General features: G+C 34.9%; 1 protein-coding gene and 1 pseudogene across 1 annotated transcript; both read left to right on the top strand.

Moving 5' to 3' along the window:
* The first annotated feature begins 122 nt into the window (after positions 1-122).
* Positions 123-23971, top strand: ARL5B (ADP ribosylation factor like GTPase 5B). The gene is made up of 6 exons (XM_016150602.2): positions 123-443; positions 10629-10689; positions 12329-12476; positions 15104-15187; positions 16596-16747; positions 17600-23971. The coding sequence occupies exons 1-6, from the start codon at positions 395-397 to the stop codon at positions 17646-17648; spliced, it is 543 nt and encodes a 180-aa protein (XP_016006088.1). The 5' UTR covers positions 123-394; the 3' UTR covers positions 17649-23971.
* LOC118609063 lies at positions 13141-13259 on the top strand (annotated as a pseudogene).
* Positions 23972-27442: the final 3471 nt, after the last annotated feature.

Here is a 27442-nt window from a genome sequence, read left to right as displayed (position 1 = left end):
AAGCGCCACGTCGAAGGCGTGGGTTGACGTAGGCGTGCGTACGTCAGGTGCCGTCCTTCCGGCGATGGGTGGGCCTGGGATCGGGAGGGGAGGCGGAGCGGAGGCGGGGCTTTGGGCTGGTTGGGGCTCTGGAGGGTAGGTGGGTTCAGACCGAGGGGACTACGGGTCGGCTCTAGGTTCAGTGGGCTCGAAACAAAGGACTATCCGGTGGGGACTCGACGCGGCGCCTTCGGACCGGTAGCTGAGCGGCCGATCGGGGCTTCGCGGCCAACCAGTGCCCTCGCCGCGCGGTCTCAGTCGGCTTCTCCTTGGTTCCCCACAGCCCGCGCCGCGGTGGGGGCCCCGGCGCAGCGGCACCTGCTGCTAAGGGACCCCGCGGCCCACCCAGGTGCTCATGATGGGGCTGATCTTCGCTAAACTGTGGAGCCTCTTCTCTAACCAAGGTGAGAAGGATGGAGCTGCGCAACGGCTCGAATCCAAAGAACGGGGTCTGGCCGCCGAAGGGGACAGCGGGAGGCAAGGCTTTCGGTGGATACAGATGTTCTGAGATGCAGAGAAGTGACTTAATCAAGAGGACGGGTAAAAACTCAGTATTATAGGCCGGGAGAAGATGCAGGAGAGACTTGATATGTGGGAGGAATGGGGAAACAGATTCGGTGTCCCAGAATCCAAACTAAGAATTTTTGGATTTTAGTGAATGTAAGCGGAAGGCACCTAATGGTACCTTGAGGCACTTTTGAAGGCCTTTTACATCTCTAATTAAACATCCTAAGCCTTGCCCCAGGATATGAGTCCTCCCAGAAACCTGTCAACTTTTTTTTTAAACTAATAATGCTGCTTTGTTTTCAGACCTGCTCTTAAAGCAGATGCTCCTTCATGTTCCCTCTGATTTCCCTTACTCTCTAGGACTTGGGAACGAGTTTTCCTGTTGAAATACATGGATTTCTGGAAATCTTCAACCTAAACCCTTTATTCTTATCGTAAATGTTAGGAAACTAAAGACTTTTGGTTCTCTGTAGGATCTTGCGTATCCGTATTTAGTCTAGAACGGATTATGAGACATCTAAAAGTTGCAAGTCCAAAGGACCAAGAAGTTGTAAAACCTGTTCTGAGTCAGAATGAGATGTGATGTCTCCTGAAGAGAGAAAATACCCAAAGAAAAGGGCGACAATAGATAGTTTTAGCGTTCTTTTAACAGAATTTTTTCTTAGTAATCGAAGCCATTTTTTAAATTCACCTAGTTTCATTTTGCATTTAATACCTGGGCATGAAAAAAAAACTGTTTTATGATGATACCAATTTGTTACTGCTAATATGGTATTTTTTTATGGATTTAGGAAGTAAAGAAAATGAAATGGTTTAGTCCACTTGTTCTGTAGATTGATAAGAACACTAAAATAAGCTTTTCACGGTTATAAATATAGATTTATGCATACACATTTTAAGATATGCTAAAGAGTATAAAGGTGAATACAATAACCTCCTGCTCACCTTTTCCTGTAGTTTAATAAAACGTTGGTTTTCCCTCCGTAACCTGTCCCATTCCCCTTTCTCCTCTCTCATTTTGCTACTGCTCTTTATCATGTGTTTTGAGTCTTTTTTAATCAGACTAGAAGGGAATAGATGATATAAAGGGAAAATTCAGGAGATGATGAAAGATATTCATGGGTTGCTTTTATAGTCACATAATTGTCCAGGTCTCCTAAATCTTCATGACTATTTAGGATTTTTTCCTTTAACTTTGCTGTTGAAATTTCAGAACTAGTGGTTATTCTATCACTTATTCATGCAACTAACATTTAGGCATAGGAGATAAAAAGATTTAAAAACAAACAGAAAAGATGCAAAGTTACTTGCTCTCAGAGTGCTCAAAGATCAGTAAATGACAGAAAGATGGAAAAAAAATGTGATATGGTAAATTATTGAACAGATATGTATAAAAATGGTGATAGAACCATAAAGGATTAATTTTTTTCATGTGGTTCCTGAAAGATTTTACAGAAAATGGTATACTTGGACTTTAACATCAGGTAATAAATATTTACAAGGCATGATGGGTAGACTGAGTAGCAGGATCACATTCTATGCAGAAGGACTAATAAAATGTAAATGGGAGAGGAAAGAAATAGTTTGGGACATTGAAGGAAGCTGAAAAAAGTTTAGTTTGGCTGTATTTTAGTTTGCCTGTGGGGGAGTTAGAGGAAATGAGGTTGGAGACCTAGGTAGCCAGGGGAACCTGATCACAGAGGGCTTTGTATGTTGACTAAGTCCTTAAACTGTACAGAGTGAGTCATGGGAGCAGTTGAAGAGTTTAGTCATTGTGTGTCATTTTTAAAGGAAGTGATCTATACTTTAGCCCTGTACTTTTACTTTCTGTATCAACAAAATTGACCATCTCAGCATTTTCCATTTTCACTACTATAACACATCTCTCTGTTCCAGATAGTTAAGTCATTCAATCTTGGTCGCATATTAGAATAATATTCTCAAGGCCCCACCTCAGACCAATTAAATCAGAATGGAGTGGGGTGTCCTGGGCCTCAGTGTCAAGACAATTCAAATGTATACCCAGAGTTGAGAACTACTTGTCTTACCTTAAAAACTCCTTTCCTTAATCTTTCTTGTAATATTGGCTTCACTCCCATCTTTTTTTTTCTCTGTAGCATTTTAGAGCACCAGGCATCTTCTCATAAATGTGTTACTTTTCTGCGAATAAGTATACTAGAGCATGTATTGTCTAAGTAAAACTATTACTAAGTACATAATTAATCTCTGCAATTTTGTATTGCTTAATTTTAAGCTACAAGACATATTTCAACACACTCATCAATGACACAAATAATTTTAAAATCTGATTGTCTTTACAAACATTTTATATATCTATATGGTTGGGTAGGTGTTTGTATAAAATATATACATATATGTCTATGATATCTTTAAACTCACCTCAAGTTGAACATTTCTTTTTTAACTTTCATAGACCATGGTCTTTTTCTCTCTGTTGTCACGGTGTAGCTGGTCATCAGTTATTTCTTGCTTTACCTGGAATTAAGGGCAAATAGAGTATGGTCTTAGTGGCAGTTAATTTTCAGAACCAAATATAGTGACATTTTATTTTCATTATGTACTCATTTTTTATGGGTGTATTTCATGTTATCACTGATAGCCAACTTTTTGTCTCATTGTTCTTCTGAATGCACAGATCTGGTGTCTTAAATTTCTCTTCTAAGCATTATTCTACTCTTAATTCTGGACTTTTGCTGTTTCAAACATAACAAACTTAAACTTACTATCCATCTACATGCTCCCTGTTTTCTGGAATACTTTTTATCCATTGCTTCAAATAATTCAGATTTCTTATCAAATTTCACTTCTCAGAAAGGCCATCACTGATCACTCTTCTCACCCCAATACCTATTCTCTAATTTTTGGAATAGCATTTTTCTCTAATCATTTTTCTGTAATCATAAGCTTGTTTACTTATTTTTTTTCTGTTTCTCTCAATAGAAATAAATTGCTAAAGCATGAAGTTGGTCTCACAGACTATTGTATGTTTAATCAAAATTTTGTTAAATGTTTTAGTTTTTTTAAACAAAATTTAGTATCTAAGTAACATGAATTCTTTTTTAACAGTTACAAAGTTCTAAGGTCTTAAAATAATATCTATTAATCAAATCTCTTTGATCTCCTGATTTTTTCCCCAGTATTCCATATTTTTGAATAATATGCATTTATGGAAATCTTAACATTATCATTTGTGTTTTCTTAATTGAGATATAATTGACATGCTAGTTTCAAGATTATTTGTCTTATGGTAGAAGAGACATTGGTGCTTTTTTGACCTTTTCCCTTATCATCCCAATTTAATTTTTTACTTTAATCCACACTCTTCATTGTTGTGATGGTGAAGTTTTGTCACTGCTGAGCCAGAGTGCACTCTGTCGCCCTTTATTCTACAACTTTTTTTCCACCTAGAGTAAGTAATTACAACATCCCATGGCTTTAGTTTCTTCGTACATGTGACTAAGTCGTTTCATGCAATCCCAAAACACTCTATACAGGTTTCCCCACATCGCACCTATCAGTTGAGTTATCCTTTCTCCCCACACCCTCAGTATTCTATCCAGCTCCAAACTGGACTTGTTTCCTCCTGTGCCTGGTACATAATTGTTCTGGACTTGTCTTTGCTGTCATTCTAGGAATTTCCTTTGCTTTTCTATTTTATTAGAACTTACGTCCTTCTTGCTTTACTCTTTCTTTGATGAAGCGCATCATTCAGAAGTTTCTCGTAAAGTTGTCCAAAGTGATAATTATTTTTTTGGAATTCCAAATGCCTGAAAATGTATTGATATTTTCTTCACTTTTGCTATATAATTGGGCTGGATGTAAAATTCTGAGTTGGAAAACATTTCTTTAAGAATTTTGAAGGAATTATTGTCCCTGGCTTCCAGTGTTGAAAAGACTAGTATCGTTCTCTATTTTTTCTCTTTAACTTTAGCTGTTCCGTGAGATGGGTAGTGCTATCTCATTTTGGTTTTAATTTGCATTTTTCTGAGGACTGTTGAGTGTTATGCACTTTTTTACTTGAGTATATATTTGTATATATTCCTTTGAGGAATGTTCCACTCCTTTTGCCTATTTAAAATTTTTTTTTATCCAAAAAAATTATTTGTAATTGTACATACACACACATGTACATTCTGGAATTGAGTCTTTTATCAGATATATATTTTGTCATCATTTTGCCCCAGTCTGTGGCTTCCCTATTTTCTTAATGTGTATTTCTGCTCAGGGGAAATTTTAATTTTGGTATAGACTAATTTCTCAATTTTCTTTTAATGGCTGTTGCTTTCCGTGTCCCATTCCTTTCATCTAGAAGGTTTAGCTTTTATACTTTTGTCTTTAAGCCCTCTTCAGTTATTTTTAGGGTTATGATGTGAGTAGGGCTTGGGGTTCATTATTAATTTACATGGTTATCTTCTTGTTCCAGCATAATTTAATGAAGACTTGCTTTGCAGCCTTTGTCAAACTGAAATTATTATATAAATGTCAGTCTTATCATGCATCGATCTGTGTATTTATCCTTATGTGTGCTGCACCATCTTGATTACTGTACTATTTCATAGTAAATTTTGAAGTCCAGAAGTATCCTTCAAATTTGTTTTGCTAATCTTTTCAGATAAATTTTTCTTATATTTTTCCATATTACTATTTTTGATGTTTTGAATTTCCATCTAGCATAATTTTCTGTCAAGTCGAAGAACTCTAGCTTTTTCAGTGTGGCTCTGTTGGTGATGAATTTTCTTAGTTTTCTTTTATCTGAAAATAATAATGTCTTTCTTTTGCCTGTGTCTGTATTTTTGCTGAACATAGCATCTGAGATTAATTTTTTTTTCCTTTAGAGCTCTAAAGTCATTCCACTGTCCTCTGGCCTGCGTATCCCCCCACCCCCCAAGTCAACTAATATTTACAGCTTTACTTTCCTTTATTTAGCCTTTCTTTTTCTTGCCGCCTTCAAGATTTTTGCTTTATCTTTGGTTTTTAGCAGATTGCCCACCCACAAAGTACCTAGCTTTGCTTTTCTTTGTATTTTTCCTATTTGGAGGTTACTGAGCTTCTTGAATATGTGAATTTTTCTTATTTTTGTGCTTACCCAGTTCACTTGTATTTCTCAAATATTTTTTTCCCAAAATTACCTGACATAACTTATTAGTAAGTTTATAAAGTCAATTTAGTAAGGAACAGCATTTAAAAAAGGAATAAATATTCTAAACTAGAAATAATCCGAATGCATCTCAGTTAGTAATGGTATTGTTTTGTGAAACTTTTCAGTTATGTGTGTCCTGAGTCATGATATAAAATAGTGTTTCTTAACTGTGGTCTTGGTTCACCGAGTTTGAAAACCAGCCATTAGATTGTGCTCCTTAACCTTTGCCTTGCGAATTGTTTTGTTAATCTGAGCAGCATCTGAATTCTCTAGAGAGCTACATTTCTGTATTTCCTGTAAAAACTTTTATCATGGCTTTTGTTCAGTGCTTTGGGGAAAGGGAAGGACATGTGGTGCTTTTCCTTAGGCACTTCACCCTGGCCTGTAACCTTAGAGTGTTCTGATTAGACTCTGATCTTCTTTCTTTATCTGTATTTAATCCCCTTGTGTACCTGAAGGTTGCTTTTCTTCTATCTGGTAAGCTATTCTGTTCATTAATTGTAAAACTATAAGACTTGACTTTGTCTTAAAGGTGGGGAGACACTATTAGCCAAAATTCCCAGTAATATGACCGTAGGCAAGTTTTTTAACCTAAGGTTCATTTTTTTCCTTGGGGAATTGAGGAATAATACCACTTTCTCAAAGAATTATAATAAGGATTAATTTACATAATGCATGTAAAACAGACCAACACTCCAAAATATTTTTATTCTTGACATTTTCTAACTCAGAGTTGAATTCTAGATCTCACTTATCCTTAAGAACATTACCACATGATACTTCTTTCTATTGCTTCTTACCAATGATGCTATATTGTAAGTGCTTGTTTACATACCCAACTTTAAGATTTTTGAGAGTAGAGACCTTGACTTATTTGTCTTCATCACAAATTTTATTCATATAATGAACTCAGTAAATGTTGAATTGTTAAATCATCAGATTTACACAGCTGCTTTTAACAAAATTTAGGCATCCAGGAATATGAGTACTGTGGGAATTGGGGGGAAGCTGAACAATTGGGGAGGGAAGTTAATTATGTTGTAGCAAAAAGAACAAGAAAACAATGCTAGCCCTTTTACCTATGTTTATTAGAAAAATTACATAACTTCATAGGCCCTGCATTTCCTTTTCTATAAAATAAGCAAGGTGGCCCGGGAAGGTAACTTTGTACATTTTTAGAGACCCAAGTTCCTCAGAGGTGCCTTATAGGTGACACATTTGTTGATGAAGAGGTAGGAGAAAAGGAATATATATCTCAAGTTCTGCATCTTGTTCCGAGCTGTAATATTTTATGATTCTATAGTTAGTATAGGATAGAGTTAGTTTTTTACGGCCTTTTCCCCCCAAGAGCCAGACTTCCTTGAGTGCTCATGATTGCTGTCCAGGCCGCAGGCCTCAGGTCGTAACATCACATTCTCTTACCCCTTGCAATAATTCAGACTTATTTTCATTGTATGCAGGATCCCAAATGTGTTAAGTCATCAGATTGTTCATTGGTTAAGGTTCGTGATTGTTTACATACTCTGTGTTAAATATAAGGCTAGCTCTCATTACATGACAGTGCCAGTGTAGACACTGTGTATCTAGAATATAGCACTCCCTGTTACGTGATATTATTGGGGCTTTCTTATATCTTAAAACAAAAGTTGGTCTTTTTATCACATTTTAACAATATATTTAGTGCTTCTCTAATATTTCTCTTGTTAGTCTGTTTGTATAATTTGTTATGCAATACTAAAACTACAATTTTTTTTTCATTTGGTATCTCTACTAAAACTACAAATTGGATTTAGTAAAAATCTTTAGAAATTGAGTTAATGGAGAAACTTTTTTCTCTGATTTTTCTTCCACTTATTCTTTTTAAGCTTTTTTTAACTTTTTTTTTGTTAGCCACATTTTACCAGTATTTGTCTATAAGCAGGTACTCTTATTAGTTTTCTTTTGCAGCCTCATCCTGTATAGTCTTTATGTCTTTAAGCCCTGCTCTCAAAAAAAAATAAATAAATAAATATGAGCCAGCTTTTTAGGAGATCCAAAGGAACATACACTATAGCGAAGACTACGGAGAAACTTCTGTGCAAGCACTTGATCAAAATTAAACAAATGCTCTGGGATTGGACCTTATCCTTCATTTAATATAAATAAACATGCTTGTGTCTGGCTCTGGAGAGGCATAGATTAGTGACACTGAAAATACTCCTCTCTCAGACCTTTGTTGTGGAAGTGGTGCAGCTTGGTCTGGAAGAGATTGCCAGTGGAATGTGATGCCCAAGGTGACTGTCTCATGGTGTGCTGACACATTTTTTAAAATATTCAGATTCATTATCGAGAAGAAACAAGAAATCTGAGCAGACCTATAACTACTAATAAAACGAATCAGTAGTAATAAAAACTCGTAGCAAACAAAAGTTTTGGCCCAGATGGCTTCATGTGTAATAAACGAATTCAATAATGTGGCAAAATATGACTCAGCAGTCTTGCTTCTGGTTTTTTAGCCAAAGAAATCCAAAACACTAATACAAAAAGGTATGTGAACTCTTATGTTCATTGCAGCATTATTTACAGTAGCCAAAATGTGGAAGCAACATAAGTTCATCAATAGAGGAATGGATAAAGAAGAGGTGTACATACATACAGTGGAATGTTCCTTAGCCACAAAAAAGAATGAAATCATTTGCAACAACATGGATGGACCTAGAGAAGGACAAATACTGTATGATTTCACTTATATGTGGAATCTAAAGGACAAAATAAAGAACAAACCATGAAATCAGACTCTGATACAGAGAACAGACTGGTAATTGCCAGATGAGGGGGGTTGAGGCCTGGATTGGGCATGAAAAGGGTGATGGGATCAAGTATAAATTGGTATAAATGACATTATGCTATACTCCTGAAACTAATAAAAAATAATACTGATGTCAACTCTAACTTAAAAATAAACGTAAAAAAAATATGGTTATGTCATATGTTTAAAAAGCACTTAGTTGTTCCTTTTCTTTTGTTGATGTTTTGTTACACAGTCAGTTTGATGATAATTTAACATCAGAAGTTAGGTCTCAGTTTACTTAAAGAATAGACGTACATACTCTTATCATTAGACAGAGTTTGAAATGGCATGTTTTTTTCTTAAATGCTAGAATTCCTTACCAATGAGGGAAAAAAGGAATCTGAAAAAGACCTTAAGTTAATCAAAGGTCTGACTTTAATAGAATTCACACCTAATCCACCTTCAGAGTTTGTCACCCTTGACAGTTCAAATTGGGAACCAGTCTCTTAAAATGATGTATTATTTATGGGTTTTGCCATCACAAGCCTTTGGGACTGTGATCATCATCATAATACAAAATGTGAAGCAAGGAGCACGACTTTGCCAATGGCCTTGGGTGTTGATTGAGTTGCCTCAACAATGATCCATCGGTACTATTCCTCTATTCCCTTCACCTGGTAGGAGTATCTGCACCCACGTTTAACTTACTCTAGACAAGGCTTCCTTCTCTTGTGATCAGGGACCTCGTGGGCTCCAATGCTGGACAGGTAGTTTTCAACTGTCACCAAAATTTAGAACGCTTGGCACCAGGCAGTCTGATCGTTCCTCCACTGATAAGAGTACTCTCGTTCTAGTACTGTAAGAGCAAAGAACAGATTGGCTCCATTAGAAGTTAGAGAATACAAACCGACAGAGTCAAAAAGGGGAATCATAGTGAGTTACAGTAAGCAAGTTTTTGGTTTTACAAGCAGCTTCCGCCATAGCAAAATTAACCCTTCCAGAGGACCGCCTCATTTGTGCTGTAACATAGGCAGCACCTAAGGCATGCAGGTCAATAGAAGATACAGAGATGGTTTGTCACCTAAGAACTTGTCTATGAATTAGGGCCCCTTTTAGACTGATGCAGTGTTAACATTTTAGAGTAGGAGAATAACCTGATATTCGATTAGATGTATAATTAGATTTTTGATATTCATGAAGGGTTAATAAGAGGAGCATGGTTCTGATACGAATGTGTCAAATCATTGGCTACAAATCAGTTGATTGTATCGTGGTTCTTAGGGCAACTTCCTTATGTAACCCTTCGAGGTTCACTGGTAGCTTTTTAAGCATTCTGCCCTGGGGAAGAGTAATCTAATATATTCTGTATAGATTAAAATCTAGAAAAGATAGTATCTGGAATGTTTTCTGTGTTCAAAGGAGGTTTCAGAATGTCTGCTGCTTAACAGAATAATTAGATGGGCCTTAGTCCTACTTCTAAAAAAAAGATGATTTACTTCATGGCATCAGAAGAAGGGATGGAAGAGGTTTTTGTTGTGCAAAGAAATGGAAGCGTTTTTCTGCTCAAAAGAGTTGAAAAAGCATGGAAGATTAAGTAATTGCTTATTTGTCTGTAAATTAATGGAAGGAATGAAAAGCTAGTGACAGGGAAAACTGTTCAGTTCTGTGTTTTAAATTGGGTTTTTAAGTGAAAGGAAAAAGAAATCTTGGTACATATAGGTGGAAAAACTTCCAGGTGTAAAAACAACTTAAGAAAAAGCTAATTTGATTAGTAGAGATGATAAGCATGAAATTCTTTTAAAAAATTATGTTTTAAGTCATAAAGTGTTGTCAAGACTAGTATTTGGGTTTTTCCCCCAAAACTCAGTATAAGTGATCAAGTTCTCTCGTTCTTTCCTCTTCTCTCTCTCTCACATTCTTTTATAAAGAGAACTAGATAAAGAATATCATAATAGATTGCATCACTTGAGGGTAGCAGTCTTCACATCATAAAGTTCTCTTTATTCCTGCATTTTTTTTCTTTATTCAACCTAGTAATAAATATCCCAGTGAATGATTCTCATCAGAGAAGTAAGTAATAATCATTGTCGAAAGCATGTAATTGTGGTATGCAGCAGTGTTAAATGTTTATGGTTTGCTTTCTCTTTATAGAACACAAAGTGATTATAGTGGGACTGGATAATGCAGGAAAAACCACCATTCTTTATCAATTGTAAGTACGGGTGTTCCTTTAAACAGTTTTCATTATTTTAGTTATTGGAACTAATTTTGTATAATTAGTAAGATATTATAACTCACTTCGGTGGCTTGTGGCTAGTTAATAAAAGTAGGAGATGAAATAAACAAAAATACTGTCACGATATAATGGAAAAACTTAAACATATTGTTTCGTATTTTAGCAAACACAAAATTTATGAAAAAAATGAATAAGATAAATTGCTCTGTGTTTGCTAAAGCCTTCACAAACACTTGTCTTTTTCTGGCCCTGAAAAAAATAATATTAAACTAAAATAAATAAAGCACATATTATAGTGGTGGAGTGAGGTAACAGAGTGCATTTCACTTAGTTATTCTTACACTGGGATTCATGTCAATAGATTGTTATCTGTAGTGAGCTGTTGCTACTCTCCTAACAGCTCTGGAATTGTTTAACTAGCCAGACTTGTCAAATCAAAAGAAATGAAGATCACTACTGAAACTATTGCTTTAGTAGCTTGCAAGAAGGAGAGGCTTGAGACTTTCCAGAGAAATACATTAATACTTTAAAGAAATTTTAACAATCCATCAGTCCACTTGTCAGAGTATCTCCCATTGTCCTTTTAGTGCCAGTGGAATGATCCCTGTCAAACAATGAAAGTCAGTGTCCCAAGCATTTTAACAAGTAGTTATTTGTAAAAAAAATACAGTGCATCATCGTGTGACTCCTATCTCTTCCCACCGCATCCTAAGTACATCAGCTGACAGCTCTCCAGAAGTACTTCACTTGAGGAGTACTTAATATATTTTTCAGCTACTCATGGCTTGTTGCTTCAGAGTTGAAGAACTATTTTGGCCATTATGTATTTAAACTGATGTAGCCTTTAAACATCAAATATCAACATTTTAGGAACCTGTCACCGTTGTTGAAATAATTTTTTCACATAGCTTCAGAAATACATATAAAACCCAAAAGAAGAGTTGTAAACTTTTTCCAGCACCCTACTGGCATGTTATAAGCAAATTCATATTTGTTGAATAAATTACTATAGATAAATGAATGATTATAATAATGCCCTTGATGGGAGCATCAGTTTTCAAAATATGTTTAGAATTCATTCTAATTAAAACTTTCATTTGCACATAGCCTTATCATTTTAAGACTATATTATAAGCTAATAGGCCTGAACTGATTTTTATGGCTTAGACAAGTCTGTTTTCTCATAGTCTTCAGAATTATAAGTAGCCTACTATTCCATGGTTGCTGCTTGGCAAGTATTGATGTCACAGTCACCTAGAAACTTGATCTTTCAGTATGGAGCTTTGGTTCTGCTGTAACTGATAATAGGCCATGGCAGTATTGGAATTTTGGCCACAGAAATGCTAACCCACACCATAAGGCTCCCTGCTATCTAGATCAAGCCTGTAGTTTATTCCATTAAAAGGACAACAACAAAAAATCTCCCTTCAGGAGTTGTTCTTGTCTAGATATGTGTTTGCACAAAAGTTCTGTAAGGTTCTCTCCCCGATGCCAATGGTTAACCATCATTGCACAAATAAGTAAGATTGATTCCTATTAAAAATATAGAGATTAAAACTTACTTCAGGTTCTCAAGATTTAAAAAAGAGTTTTTATGATGTCTATCTTTCAACAGCTTGATGAATGAAGTGGTTCATACCTCTCCAACCATAGGAAGCAATGTTGAAGAAATAGTTGTGAAGAACACTCATTTTCTCATGTGGGATATTGGTGGTCAAGAGTCTCTGCGGTCATCCTGGAACACATATTACTCAAACACAGAGGTATATTGAAGTTCCTACTAAAGTAAATTTTAATAAAAAGGACCAGAGAGTAATCCCAGAAAATAGATAGGCTATACATGGGGCATATTGACAGTTGCCCTTTAATAAAATCCTTTTTTGTAAAAAAATTTGAGGTTTCCAAATAAAAGACTAGGCAAGTAGAAAGAGGAACGGGAGCTGAGCTGAGTGCTTGCTGGGGTGCAGGCTCTGTCAGTTCCTGCTCACCGGAACGCTGCAGCATCCTCGATGGAGAAATCAGACGCGAGGATGAATTATGTATAACCTTTCCCGAGAGGCCTGCTTAGGGGAGGAATAAAATACTTTAAGCATGATGTAATATAAGATTTTCAAATAACATGATTCAAAATTTTAGTGAGATTATATTTTAATTAAAAAATCAATGGATATGTAGGCCGCGTCCCAGAGTTCCCTGTCCCTAGTTCATTATTTTACTAATTCCCAGAGCCAAACTAGATAACAATTCTGGAATGTCTTCTATTTCTGTTTTTATTTCTTCTTAGAGGCAGATTTGGAAAAAAAAAAAAAATGTAGTGCTATTGAGAGAGGCTTATCTTTGAGAATATTAATGTACAATTGCATGCATAATTTTTTTAAACAAAGAAGTACACCAGTCAATTTTTTTTTGGTTAAATGAAGCCTCATTGTCTATGGCCATGCCACCCTGAACAAGCCTGATCCTGTCTGATCTCAGAAGCTAAACAGAGTTGGGACTGGTTAGTACTTGGATGGGAGACCACCAAGGAAGAGTAGGTGCTATAGGCGTAAAAAATAAAAATAAAAAAATAAGGGATTGTAAACTGACAAGGTCCTTGCAATCAGTGAGGTCAACTAAGGGTTGCCTCACTTAAAAAATAAAAAAATTAAAATTAATATTTCAAAAAATGATTGTGTGTGTGTGTGTTGAAGTGATGGAGAGGAGGTTAGAGATGTGATACAAGGAATTTGGGGTGAATACGTTGCCTATTTAAATAAAAATATGGATTCCTCTAGATTTATAATAATATGTATATATCTGCATGCATTCTAGTGCAGTATATGACTGGCCAAACCAAGACAGCATGTCATAGATACTCAGCAGTTATAGTCACACTTAATATTTTTTATTTCCAAAGGAGCATAGGTTGGTGAGTAAATACTATGATTTGATTATAAGTTAGCTTAATATATATTTCTATAGTAAAATAACACCCTGAAATTAAAATATCGTGGAGAGTCAGGGAAGAACAACATTTTATTAGCATTATGACTAAACGGCATAACTCTTGGTACTCTCAAAACTCACAGTTAACTGCAAGTATGAAGAGAGGAGTTAGTTATCTTTGACAAATAAATCAGATTTGATACTTGCGATGCATGTATATTTAACTTTCTGAAAAGATATTATTGAAATTACCGAAACTCTAGAATACTTAGCATGGGTCCAAAAAGAGATACGCTATTGTTGATGCTATTTGTATGAAATGTTCTTGTCATAAACTTATTTCTGTAAGAATAGCACAATTACTGTAAAGAACCTTTGGCCTTTGTTGCAACACGTAGCGTTTGCAGTCTCAGATTCCAAGCAGAGATCTTATCCCCGTGGTGTTCCCCTGACGGCTTTGGTCACCCTTGTCATCTTGCTTCTTAAATTCTTTACGTTGAGGAGTCATCCAAGAGCTGAAATGTGTCATGATATAAGGAGTTACAGGTGGTGACTAATTCCTGACACCTTTCATTAACATACAAGTTACTTCCATATTTTCTGACCATTCTAACTGCCGTTTTTCTTATATTTCTCTTTTCTGTTTTCTTTCCTTTTTATTCCTCAGTTTTTTTCAGTTATATTCAGATTACTCTAGTTGTCTCGATTCATTTTACATCACTTCCTCTACTCTAATCCTTTACACCTCAGTTTTTAATTTTATAATCTGCATAAGATGTTCCATTTAAGAGTCCGTTCTGACTATATCTTCTTATTTTTCTCATCAAAGATGCTTTTATTTCGAATGTGTGAGATCCACCGTTTTCATATACACAGTTACTAAGTCTTTTCCAGTTCCCTTTGTGCTCTCTTTAATTTCACTTGTATCATCTTTAGCATATTAACACCTAACTGTATATGTATCTATTTAGCACATTTTTTCTTACTCTTTTATTATTGTTATGTAAAAATGCCTTATTTGATAGTTTTTTTTAAAAATGTGTTTTTCGAACTAGCTCATGTGCTTCTTTCTAATAGGCAGGAGACTATTAAACTTAAAAATTAATTGCCTAAATGAGTGATGATAGAGTATTTTTAAGGTTCAGTGAGATATGTTAACTGTGACTTTCCTTTTAAAAATTACTTTTTATTACTTGCATTATAAAATATTATGTATTCAAATGTCACTTGTTAAAAATACAATTGAGCATGGTTTTTATTTATTGAAGTTATGTGTTATTTTCTTACTAACTTTTGGATTTTATGGCTTGACATAATTTGATATTAACTTTATGATAAATTAGTAGACTCTTATTTTACAGTATTGATGATGCCATGTGAAGAATATATTTCTATCACTTGAGAGTAGTTTTGCAGAAAACTTCAACATCCCATTCAGTTTTCTTTCTTTTTAATTGTCTTCTAGTTCATCATTCTTGTTGTTGATAGCATTGACAGGGAACGACTAGCTATTACGAAAGAAGAATTATACAGAATGTTGGCTCATGAGGTAATTTTTTTTTTCTTTTTATTTTTTTAAGAAATTTAGAGAATTTATTAGATAGTGATTTGCAAACCAGGAAACATAGCCCTCAGTATGAAGCGAGAATGAGTTCCAAAATGGAGAGGATAGTACAGGGCTTATAAAAGCAAAAGCTACAAAGAGCTATTGTTATGAGGTAAATTTTGAAAGCAAATATAAACAATGGAATAAGGTATCTGTCTACTGGTTTTGCTTTTTTTCAAAGATTAATGTGTTCTGCTGTTGGTTATTTTATTAGCAAAGTATATATTCAATTGATGAGAAAGTCTTGAAGTAAAAAATTTTCATTACTTTTTCAAATTTAAAAAATTCAGCATGTTAATTTATAAAGTACTACTATCAAAGAATTTTCGAAGTTAAAATTACTTATCTTAAAAAGTCTGATAGTTTGAAACAGGAAAGGGGAAAACTTAAGTGTTTTTTCCCCCCAAGAATTTATAATAACTGAAAAATTTTTAGTGAATAATTTGAGATCACTTAATTCTAAATATTTCAGATATACAAAAGAACTTGGATAATAAAACACATTTATGCACCTACCATTCCTATCAAATATCTTATGAGATCTCGCTAACCTCAATTTCCTTCTTTTTCTCTCAAGGAATCCAAAAAGAATTCCACTGTCCTAAAGTAGTGATTAATTTTCCTATGAATATTTTTATACTTTTACTATATTTTTATTTAGCTGTCAGTTATACAGAATATTTTATTCCATGTTCATAAAACTTTACGTAATGGTTGCATTTCTTCCTTTCTTGATTTTGGGAGTTTTTTTGCATAATATTTTGATTTATTCATTTTAGTACATACAGCTCTAGTTCAGTTGTTTTAAGAACTATATAGTATTTCACTGTATGAATACTTCATAGTTGATCTGTTCTTCTATTAATGAAATTTAAGTTATCGCCAATGTTTTGATAGTATAAACAGTGCTGCAGTGAACATTAACGAATGAGCTTAGGTTATACAAAGACAAGTAAATTATAAGTATTGCCTAGCCCTCACTCTCTGTACTCTCATTTAAATTTTGGAGAAACCATAGCATTTGGCAACATATTTCTGTATTTGTCCCTTGGAATATTGTTCTTATAGTTCTAAGTCAATATTTAAGGGTCAGGTTTATTTTACTGGCCGCTTTGACCCAGCAACAGAAAAATAACTTTTAATTATCTAGCTTATGTTTATTAATCTGTTTTTGTTAAAGTGGATTGTTAAATCATGGTTATTTGAGTTAATTTATTTTTGTTTCTGTAAAACTTTTAATTAAATATTAGCACTATAACTGTTCAGTAGGGTACATTTCACCTATCTGCTTCATTAATTTAATTTGAATTGTGATATTTCACATATTAGAAATACTTCATATTGATTGCAGGATTTACGGAAGGCTGCAGTTCTTATCTTTGCAAATAAACAGGATATGAAAGGGTGTATGACAGCGGCTGAAATCTCCAAATACCTCACCCTTAGTTCAATTAAGGATCACCCTTGGCACATTCAGTCCTGCTGTGCTTTAACAGGAGAAGGGTAAGTGCTAATCAGCAGGAGGGGAGGTATGACTTCTTTCAAATTCCTTTAATTTTTTTAGGCCAATTTGCCAACTCGTTTTCTTCTTTGTTGCTGTTCCTTTTTGGTTTTTAATTAACGATGGTTTTTGGATTGTCTCAGGTTTACAAGATTGAAATAATTTTAATCAGTTACTATCGTTAAATTACAATTTAACAAAGTTACTGACAATTTTTTTGTAATTTTTAGTATAAATGGAAAATTTCACCCAAAAAAAAGCAGTGAGTTTTCAAAATCTACACTTTTTGGTTGTTCAAGGAAATGGCATATTTTCTGAAAAAGCTTAATTAATCCTAAACTCCCAGCTTTCCACAAGAGCACGTCTCCTTTATAAGAAGTCCTTTTGGGACACTCACTTCTAAACAATAAATGTGAGGGAAATGTCATTGTGGTATATTCTTGCTTTCTAAGAACTCGAGTTGGGATAAACAGACCAAGGAGAACCCAGTGTGCTATGTATGGGTTACCCAGTTTATTTCCAGGAACTTATTTATCCTCAAATCAGCTTGACCTTCTTAGTTTTTCTCATACTAGAAATAGCTTGTAGTGTAGTGGCTACATGTAGACATCTTTGACCTATACTTTTAAGATTGGGCCACGAGCATTCCATCCTTTAGAATTTAGAGGGGTAAAGTAAGTTTCCTGTCGTCTGAAGTGGTTTCAATTTTATAGTGTCAGCTGAACTTTGTTTCTTAAGTGTATAAATAATTATTGTAGTACCAACATTTGGGTAAAGCTTTAAAATGTAAATATGCATTCAGTTTTTAACTATGAAGTTTTTTGTTTTGAAAATATTTCTCTCTTTCGGTTCAGGTTATGCCAAGGTCTAGAGTGGATGACCTCCCGGATTGGTGTGAGATAACTTTTTTGCTCGGAAGAGACTGCTGTATTTATTCTGTGACATGAACATTTTTCCTAGTACCTTTGGCTGCTAAGGCAGCAGCATGTTTAATTTATAACAACACAAACCTCTATGAGCAACACTTGAATCAAGTGCAGCTGAACTGGAACATGAAAGATTTTTTTTCTTAACTTTTTTTTTTTTAATGCACTAATCTTCAGTTGGATGAACACTAATGCATAACTATGTTTTCAGCAGCAGAATTTTTCTGGCTGTTTATTCTAATTATCTAATGACTGCCTTGCAAGAAATATTTGTCATATGTTTAATGTTTTCTGAAGTATTGTAATAACTTGAATAACCAGTTTCTTCCATTTCTTGACCAACCTTATCCCTACCAGATTATTACTGGTTTGACAAAGTAGTAGTGGAAATCAGGTACTGCTTGCAAACTAAACCAGCACTAAATATTTGCTCCTTCTATAAACTGTTTATCTTTTAACAGACTCATTATAGAGAAAGAAATCTGCCTAAAAGATAGAAGGAAGATTAAACATCATGAGAACTGCCTTTAAATGAGTTAACTTTCCCTATATTATTGCAAGTCATGGAATAATTTTAAGTTACTATTAGCATGGAAATTTAAGTAGGCTTCTTATCTAAAATAATTAAGTTCACTTCCACCTACAACATGGGATTAGTTTTGGTTAAAAACTAATTAAGATAAAATATTTATTTCAAAGCTCAACTTTGACAGTAATTATTTTTGGATAAATCTGGTATCTTAAGAATGTCACATTATTTAATGCATATTTAACTGTTAGAAATTATTAAACATACCAGCACTGAATATTAAAATCAGACATCTGGAACATATTTCACTGTCAATTATAAACAATTTCATTATCAGCATAAAGTTCAACTATTTCATGTGTAAGGCATATCCCATCTGCTTTAGGCAACAGCTAAAGCAGAAGTATAAACAGTTCATTTTGAATCTTAAAATTTGAAATTGTATTTATAATAGTATTTCTACCACCAGCAGTATATTACTTAAAAAACAATATGGCTTTCCTGAAGTCTATTCGAGGTTGTAGTATAATAGGCTTAATACAATTGCCAGCTTTATAGTTATGCCTTGTGTTCTAAAATCTTTCACTGGAGTATAGGAAATGGCTGAATTTAATCCTAGCTTTTTAGAATATTAGTATAAAACTGAAAACTAATATACTAACAATGTATAAATTAAAAAAGAAAGAAAAGTCAATGTATTAAAAGTTTATTGGATAGCATTAAACAGTAATCTAAATAGTGCATACCTTAAGAGAAGGACAGGTATTGACTAATATTAACAGTAATCTAAATAGTGCATACCTTAAGAGAAGGACAGGTATTGTAATTTTAATTTTATTTCAAATGTATGATTTTGCAATAATGAAAGGGATAAAATGCATACTTAGGGAATAATACTTTATCGTTGCAGTATTTTTTCATTTGGGTCAAAAACAGGATTTAGTGTTCATAAAAATATCAAAATACCTATTCAACAGTGGTATTTTAATTTTAATATTTTTATTATAAGTTTGTTTAAATTTTGCTCTGTTTTTCAGGTATATTCGATTTATTTTATTTAGCCTTATTAATTTAGTTGAGTGTAGTAACATTTTTCTGATTTCTGTTTAGTGGTAGCACACTCTAGAACTGAAAAATGGCCAGAGGAAAGTGTTTTGGATTTGGGGAACTTATTGTTTATTAACCTTGTTTTGAACCTTTTTCTTAGTGCATCTGTACCAGGTAGAGGATAAATTTTGTTTTTAATATAACCCATAATCAAGAACATGAAAGAAAAGCAGACATTAATTAATATGGAATGCTGTGTGGTGGTAAGAGGAGGAATTATGAAAATACCATTTGCTCAAAACATACTTTGCCAGAATTTCTATCTTGGTTATAAATATTGAGTATAATTCTCTTAACTCTGTCCTGAGAAAAAACATATTAATACTCCTGTTTTATTCTTTGAAATTTGCTTCTATCTGATAAGATTGGCTGGCTCAATTTTTTTTTTCTATCAAATTATATGGTTATGTTTTTATATTACCACATCAGCATTATATTGAAAATGTTTTTAATGGTTGATTATATTTTGTCAAAAAACACTAGTATAGACTCAAGTTTGCTATTTAATTTTTAAATACAATTTATTTTTTAAATTCTTTTTTAAAAACATGATTTGGATTAGAAATGATTTTTGTTAGCTGTGTGTTGAAGATGAAATTGAGATTCAACTAGATTTTGTGCCAACAGTTGGGAAAAGTTCAATTAGGAAATTCATATAAGTCTTTTAAAAAGTATTTGATAGGTTCTCAATAGATATTTCCTGTTAACAGTAATGTGAAATTGATTTTCCTTTACTCCAAGAGAATCTTTTGACCCAAGCACATATCTAATGCTAAAACGTTGATTCTGACATTCATTGTAGATCAGCCAACTATATGATTGTCTGATGAAAAATGTAAATCAGTGAATAGTGCCTTTATTCATATTTCGAGATGAGTTCTCTATTTTGTACTATACCTGTTCTTTGGAGGTCAGATTAGCAGCTCATTTAACAGTGATGTAATTCAAGTTTTACCCTGTCTGTCAACCGCAGTTGCCCTGCAGAGTTTCTCCTAAGAAAGCAAGACGCCCACCCACGTTACTTTGGGAGGTTATTTACATTTTGTTTTTAATTTAAGGATAAAGAAACTAAGTTTTATCTTTTCCATACGTCATAACTAAAATGTAATTGCTACCCTTATAAGTTCAAACATGGCATTTTTCTTAGTTGTAAACGTGTTGTGTTCTTCATATTTAAACATTATTCTTATTAAAGCCCATTTGAGAACTTTTTTAGAATTAACAGTCCCTTTTATATGGGAATATACTGCATATTTTGTATTGTTAATGTAATTTAATTTCTTAAAATCTGAAATAATATATAATCTATTGAAAAATTTATGATTACATAATTTTTGTGTTAGGTTCTGTGTTAGTATGCTTGAAAGTATAATTCTATATTCATTAGACAAAAATAGTAAATTCGGGTTTCATTGTTAAAAATAATTTTAACTATGTACCACCCCTATAACCATAGTCATTTTTATTAAGCATAAATTAACTTTCATTATCTATAACATAAAGAGAAAATAATTATTTTCCTATGGAAACAGTGAGTGATAGGCAGCAATGGAAACATTATTCTCTAAAGAGTTACAGGGAGTCGCAAAGCAAAGAAAATTTTAAATAATAAAAGCTTTAAAAAAATCTTTTGGGTATAATGTATCTTAGGATAAATTAGAAATGTAATTGTTTCTGACTACCACTCATTTATGTAATGATATAAAACCATATCAGTTGAAAAAATGTGCTAGTTGTTATGCCTATAAATTCCATTGACATCTGTCTTTAAAGACCAAATTCCTGAGTCGGACTTTTCATCTATAGCTTTGGATCCCAAACATTTCACATTCAGTTCAATTCTGTAGGATGTTTTATGTTTTGTGAGGGTAAAGTCATTTTAAGATACAGCACGGTAACTTGCATCTAGTAGCATGTTATGCTGGCTATCTAAAGAAGTAGATTTGAATCTTCATTTTGCCATTACTTGTCTAGTTGACCTTAGACAATGACTGTTGGTGGCCTTCCTGTCGTTTTTCACATACTAAGGAACTTAAGCAAGCTACAACTCCAACGCGTCATTTGGTTTTAAAATTCTGAATCTTTATATGCTCTATTAAAATTGAAAACCAGAAATACATGTTAATGTAAAAAATTAATTTTTATCTGTATTTGATTCTCACCTCATTATCATTTCACTTAGTTTGGGAATACAATCAAGGAAACAAAATATCAATTAGTAACTGCTGCTCAAATTGAGCTAATAGCTAATGACAATACAAAAGAGAAAAATAAGCCATATTGCTAAGAAAATGATATTAAGCTGGTTGTAAAATAGCAGCCTCTGGTGGAAATACGCTCTTCTATGGAATAGCTTGCTTATTTTCCTGGCTTTTACTAATTCGAAGTGCTTAGCTCACGTTTATTGTCTTCAGATGCCATTCCAAACTGCAATTCTCTGTTTGGCTTTCCAGCACTGAAAAGATAGTGCAGCCAGAATGTCAGTATTTTACAAACGTCTGAATAAATCTGAGAATAGTTTATGTTCAACCTTAGGTTCCCCCCCCGCCCCCAGTAATGTCCAATGTCCAATCCTTATTCTTTTAGCTTTACTGTGAAGACTGGAATCCAAAAGTTAGGTTCCCTAGGAGTATTTTTGAAGAGTTTCAAGTGGCGAAAGTCAAATAGAAAGGGCCAATAAAATAAATATTTTCAACTACTTCAATTTAAATTTAAAATAGAAAAAATACCGTGGTCAACAGATCAGCTTTAAACATATATGGTTTGGTTAAATGTTTGAGAAATACTAATTTGGAGTGGTATAGAGGCATACCTAGAAACAAAAGTCAAAACACTTGATAGTAAAGATAAACATGGGTTGGGAAAATTATCAACAGGATGTTAAATAGTAAAAAATTTAAATGGAAATAGTGAATTTTCCCCATTTAAGGCACTTAAAATTATAGAAAATAGTCTTTTACTGTAGAACTGGTGTGCCTGTATTTTAATATGGCCAAAGGACTGAAGACCCATCAGGTTTTTAGAATTTGGGAGTGTAGTCACGTAGAGGCATTTTTTATATATTTTTTTAGACCAGTAATCTACATTTTCTTCCAAAAATGGAGAAATAGTAAAATGTGCCGTTGCATATCTTTGGAAATAGAAAACAGAGTTCTAGAAGAATGGAAATGTTCTCTTGCACAAACTCGTAAAATTTTAATTTAAAAGTTACCTCATTTTTCAATCCATAAGGTGCTTTGCTCAAGTTTGTGGGATGTTGTGCCGTCCCATTAATAACCCTCTTCACCCAAACTCTGTGTTTGAAATATGCAGAATTCACAGCTAAGGGGTAGCATTCCTTGGAGGTTTTGTTTTGTTTTCGTGTTTACCACCAGCAGGTCTAACTTGGTGTAGCAGACCCCCATGTCTTCTTCATTAAAGCACAAGGGCAGGTGCTCAGCCAATATTTAAGTAGTTTAGTTAATGTCAAATAAGGGAAAGGAAACCCCTAATGATTTGATTGATTATATTATACTGTGAATATATTTCCATCAGTGTTGGTAAGATAGCAAATAATTATCAGGTCATCTTGATTATGTACAATTTATTCACATATTTTGGTCCTATTCAGAAGAGATTATAATCATTTTAATCCTCTTTTCCCTCAGGAAATTCAGGGTCTGCAGCCCCTATTTTGTTCTCTTGGAGTAAACTGTTCAGTGTAGTTATGAACACTTTCAATTTTGATTATAAAGTTTAGCTGCTATTTCATTCAGAGTGTGAAATAAAATGATGGTTATAATTTTTTCCAATTATGTGATGGTTATAGATTCTACCCTATTTAACTATTACACAGAGCATGGTTAAAAAAAAAAACAAAAACTAAAAGCAGTTATAGCCTTGCTCTTGCATTTATTCTAATCATAATGTAATGAATATAATCACACGTTGCCATTTTGACATAAATCGGTGCTTTAGAGCATTAAAGAGGAAACAGCAGGCCCTGTGTAATGTACTTCTTGTTTCAGAATGTAAAACTACTTTAAAGTGTCTCTACTTAATATTTTTCATTCCTTAAGATTTAAATACAAATGTGTTATTCCTTAAGCTTCAGGCTTTCTGCAAAAGCTGTAACAATATCTTAGTTAATAAGCCTGGTCAAATAGAGATGGTATTAATAAGGCCAGCATTATTCATTAGAACTATCTGGACCCCCTGGTTTTACAGAGGGGGAAAAATGTCTTTGACACCTCAGACTGCTTTTTAACCCCCTCCAAGCAACTGAAATGTGTGCTGGTCCAATAGATAAGCAGTAATTTTTTTAAAAAGCAAACAAATTAATGCCTTCACATCATGACTTCTTGAAAGTGGTTCAAAGCATGTTCTAATGGTGGGGTTGTATAAAAAACATGTTTTAAATCTTTAATAGCTGTCATAAAATGCTTCTTATACGTTAAGTTTAGGTTGCTGCTACTCATGATTTTTTATTTCTACAATTATGTTATAATGAGTTGCTTGCATGTCTACATACCCAAGTAAAAGGATGCTGTTTGCTCTGAAATGTTCATCTTTTAGACAGGTTTTGGCTCATTTGCAATCATGGTGCAATATAGTGTAAACATTCATTTGTTTTCAGTCAACAGTTTTATTTTTGTCATAATAAATAATTACTTTTCCAATATGAATGAAACCAGTGTTTTCTTTTAGAGAGAAAATCTGTTTTAACAGTGTGTTTATTCCAAGTGATAGAACCCCATCCAATCTAACAGAGAGAGCGGAATTTTGTGTTGCGAGGACGAGCTAGTGGGTGCTCCTGGAACCCAGAATCAGGACACAACTGGAATTCTGGAATAGGCTGGGACCAGAGACGAGGAACATGAGGAGAAACTGCCCATCTCCTCAGTCTTGCACTAGGCTAGGTTTTTCTGTTTCCTGGTGTGCATGCTAGATAATGTCCAAATCTAATAGCTCCTGTAGATTTCCCATTGTACAGGGAGAAGTCAGATTATCGTTAGGTTCTTAGTTACAGTTCCATATTCCCCAGGGAAATTGTTCGTTGGCTTGCACTTGGTCAATCTGGTCCAAACAAATGTACCTAGCAGAATGTACATTTGTCAGAGAAGGGGAATCCCTGGGCAGTAGGAAGGCAGTCCAAGCAGGTATAACAAATATATTTGGTCTTTGTCTCCTGGACACCAGAAAAAAAACAAGTTATTAGGGGATGGGAACTTTCAGCCCCACCCACCAACCTCTGGGCAGGGTAAGGTGGTGCTGGGGGTGAGGGGAGGTGGTGCTGATTAACTTTGATGAAAACTCTTGAACCACAAGGTTCGATAAGCTTCCAGATTGGTGAACACATCCATATGCTGGTGGGGTGGTGCACCCTAGTTCCATGGGGACCTTTGCAGAGCTCACCCTATGTACCTCTTCATCTGGCCGTTCTTCTGTATCCTTTATAATCTTCAGAATAAATTGGTAAATGTAAATAAGTGTTTCCCCGAGTTCTGTTACTCTAGCAAAGTAATCAAACCCAAGAAGGGGAGTGTGAGAACCTCCACAGGTGAAGACTCAGACCTGATTGGTATCGTAATGGGGAGGAGAGGTGCAGTTTTGTGAACTGAGCCTTTAACCTGTGGGATCTGATGCTCTCCTTAGAGTCAGAATTGAGTAAAGTTGTGGGGCACCAGTCAATAAATAGAGAATAAGATGGAAGGTAACTACTTTGAAAAGTTACACATGTGTACAGACTTACAGATTTCGCATAGGTTAGAAATTTCATGGCCTAAATTTGAGCTCTGCTACGCTACAGGACTTCAGCAGCTGAACATTCTAATTTTTACTGATAAACACCCAAATTCAATAAGATTTCATCCTGCCCTTTTTAAAAACATCCTTATGTGGATATAATTAACACCTTAAACTGTACGCGTTTAAAGTTGTTAAAATTCAACTGAGCAAACATGAAGACAATTGGCATTTGGAAGTGATCCACGAATCGGTAGCATCCCATCTAGCGACTCGGTGGCTCAAATGAGTTGTACAAAATGGAAGATTTTTATAGACAGGAATAGGGTGGGACTAAAGTTAAAATTGTTAATTAGGGTGGGACTACACAGTTGAAAGAGTGGATTATTTCCCTAGATAATAAAGCAGAGAATCTTATCAAGAAGATGTGGACCCTGAAAAGAAAGATTCACTTGATGTGGACCCTGAGAAGGAATTTGTCTGCGGGTGGATTCCCTGGGGTCAACCGAGGACACCAATTATATAAATAATAAGAGCCTAGCAGCCATTTGCTGATGGCGCCTCACGTACTGTACAATGAGAAGGACTAAACTGACTTCAGCACTGTGCACCATGTGCAGACACCTGCATCAACGACTGCGGGAAAACCCTGGTTTCCTCTTCTTGCCAACAGACTGAGACCTGCCCTGTCCAATCAGAACTGCACAATTATATCCTCATTTGCATCAATACTGACCAATCAGAACTGTACAATTTGGATTCAGAACAGAGATCCTGCGCTCAGAAGAGGCTTGGAGGAGGCGGATTTCACATTCTGGGGGAGATCTTAGCCTCAGGCCAGCCTGAGCTAAATAGAAACAGTAAAAGCAAAAACAGTGGCGTCTTTGGGAAACTTACCTACTTCCTCATCATTGTATGTCTTTTTTTTTTTTTGGTGAAATTGTAACTTACATAAAGTACACAACACGATGTGTGCAATGTAGTAAAGTGAACACATGTACCCACTTGTCATCCTCCTCTTGGTCTATGCAGTATTCCTCCCCGGAAATAGCCACCTTCAGGTGGTTATTGCTATAGCCCCCATTCAACGTACTTAAGACCATCTTCTACTTTCAGAGGCTTCCCAGGTGGGCTTAGGGCTGCAACTGACCTGGCCCCAAAGAACCTACAGGACTCCCCAGTTGATACGTTTGCACATTATTTTGATAAATACAGCAGGAAAAACTTTGATCACCCATCCATCCCTTTTATTTCCTAGAGCCTGTGAGTAGAGAGCACTCAGATCTGAGCTAATAAGAAAAAACAGAGACTAAACAATTCAGCAGTGATAAGTTATACTGAATGGTGAAATCCTCGGTAGCCAGTGGACGTTAGTGCCGTGAATTACAACTTTGAATGCCCCTGTGTTTCTAGTGAGACTCCCTTATGTGTGGTACCTTCCACCAAGAGACAGATTTTGATTCACTTTCTTAGGAGAGAAACTAAATACCCCTGCTTTTGTAGGGGGAGGAGCAATCGGAGTATGCGACCAAGCAGGTGAGAATAAAGTTATTCGATTACAAGTAGAGAAGACTCGTTTTACTTTAATCCCCATGGATAAGCACAAAACCAAAAATAATCCCAGTTAATCAATGACAGCCTCACATCAGTACATACACTTCTATGATAGTAATGGCTCAATGCTTTGGAACATCAGCTAGTCAATCAGTAACAGTTGGTGACCACGCTTCTTCTGCTTTGGAGGCATTCGATAAGGGATCTAAACCTCTCCCAATTTCTGAATTCCATCCAAAACTGTGTATCAGATCATCTCTCACTTTATTCATAGTTAACTAACCCTTAGAACAGTGGATCTCAACATATGGTACCAGCACGGACTGGGAACTCATTAGAAATGCAAATTTCCTGGCCCCAACCAGACCTAGCACATCAGAAACTGGAGCTGAGGACCTAGCACCTGTGTTTCAACAAGCCTTCCAGATGTTTCTGAGACATGCTGAAGTTTGAGAGCCACTAGCTTACAAATCCAACTCTTCCTTGCTTTGGAGGAAATAACTGTTTCAGAGTGGCTGATATCTTCTTCCTTCAACAAAGTGAGATGTCATTTCTGCAGGAAAGGTGGAGAGAAGGACCAGACTTACTGTGGGCAGAGAGCTGGTGGAGGGGAGAAGGTGAAACTCATCAGGGATGGGGAAGAACTCCGGAAAAGGAAAAGAAAGTTTTCTCAGCCTGATGTCGATGGAGAATTCATGCAGAAAACCCGAACGGGAACCACAGCAATCCAAGCTTGACGGAGTCAGGATAGGAAAGAGAGGTAGGCTAGCAGACCCCAGTGGGAGAGCCTGGAACGTTACAATGTCTAGGCTTCAAGGTGCCTGTGTCCAGGCTGGTGACGAGAGCAAATGAGACAC

This window comes from Rousettus aegyptiacus, unplaced genomic scaffold, assembly GCF_014176215.1.
Source record: "Rousettus aegyptiacus isolate mRouAeg1 unplaced genomic scaffold, mRouAeg1.p scaffold_m13_p_10, whole genome shotgun sequence".
In the NCBI taxonomy this organism is placed as follows: Eukaryota; Metazoa; Chordata; class Mammalia; order Chiroptera; family Pteropodidae; genus Rousettus; species Rousettus aegyptiacus.
Note: the sequence above shows the minus strand (reverse complement) of the source record. Positions and strands in the feature narration are given on the sequence as shown.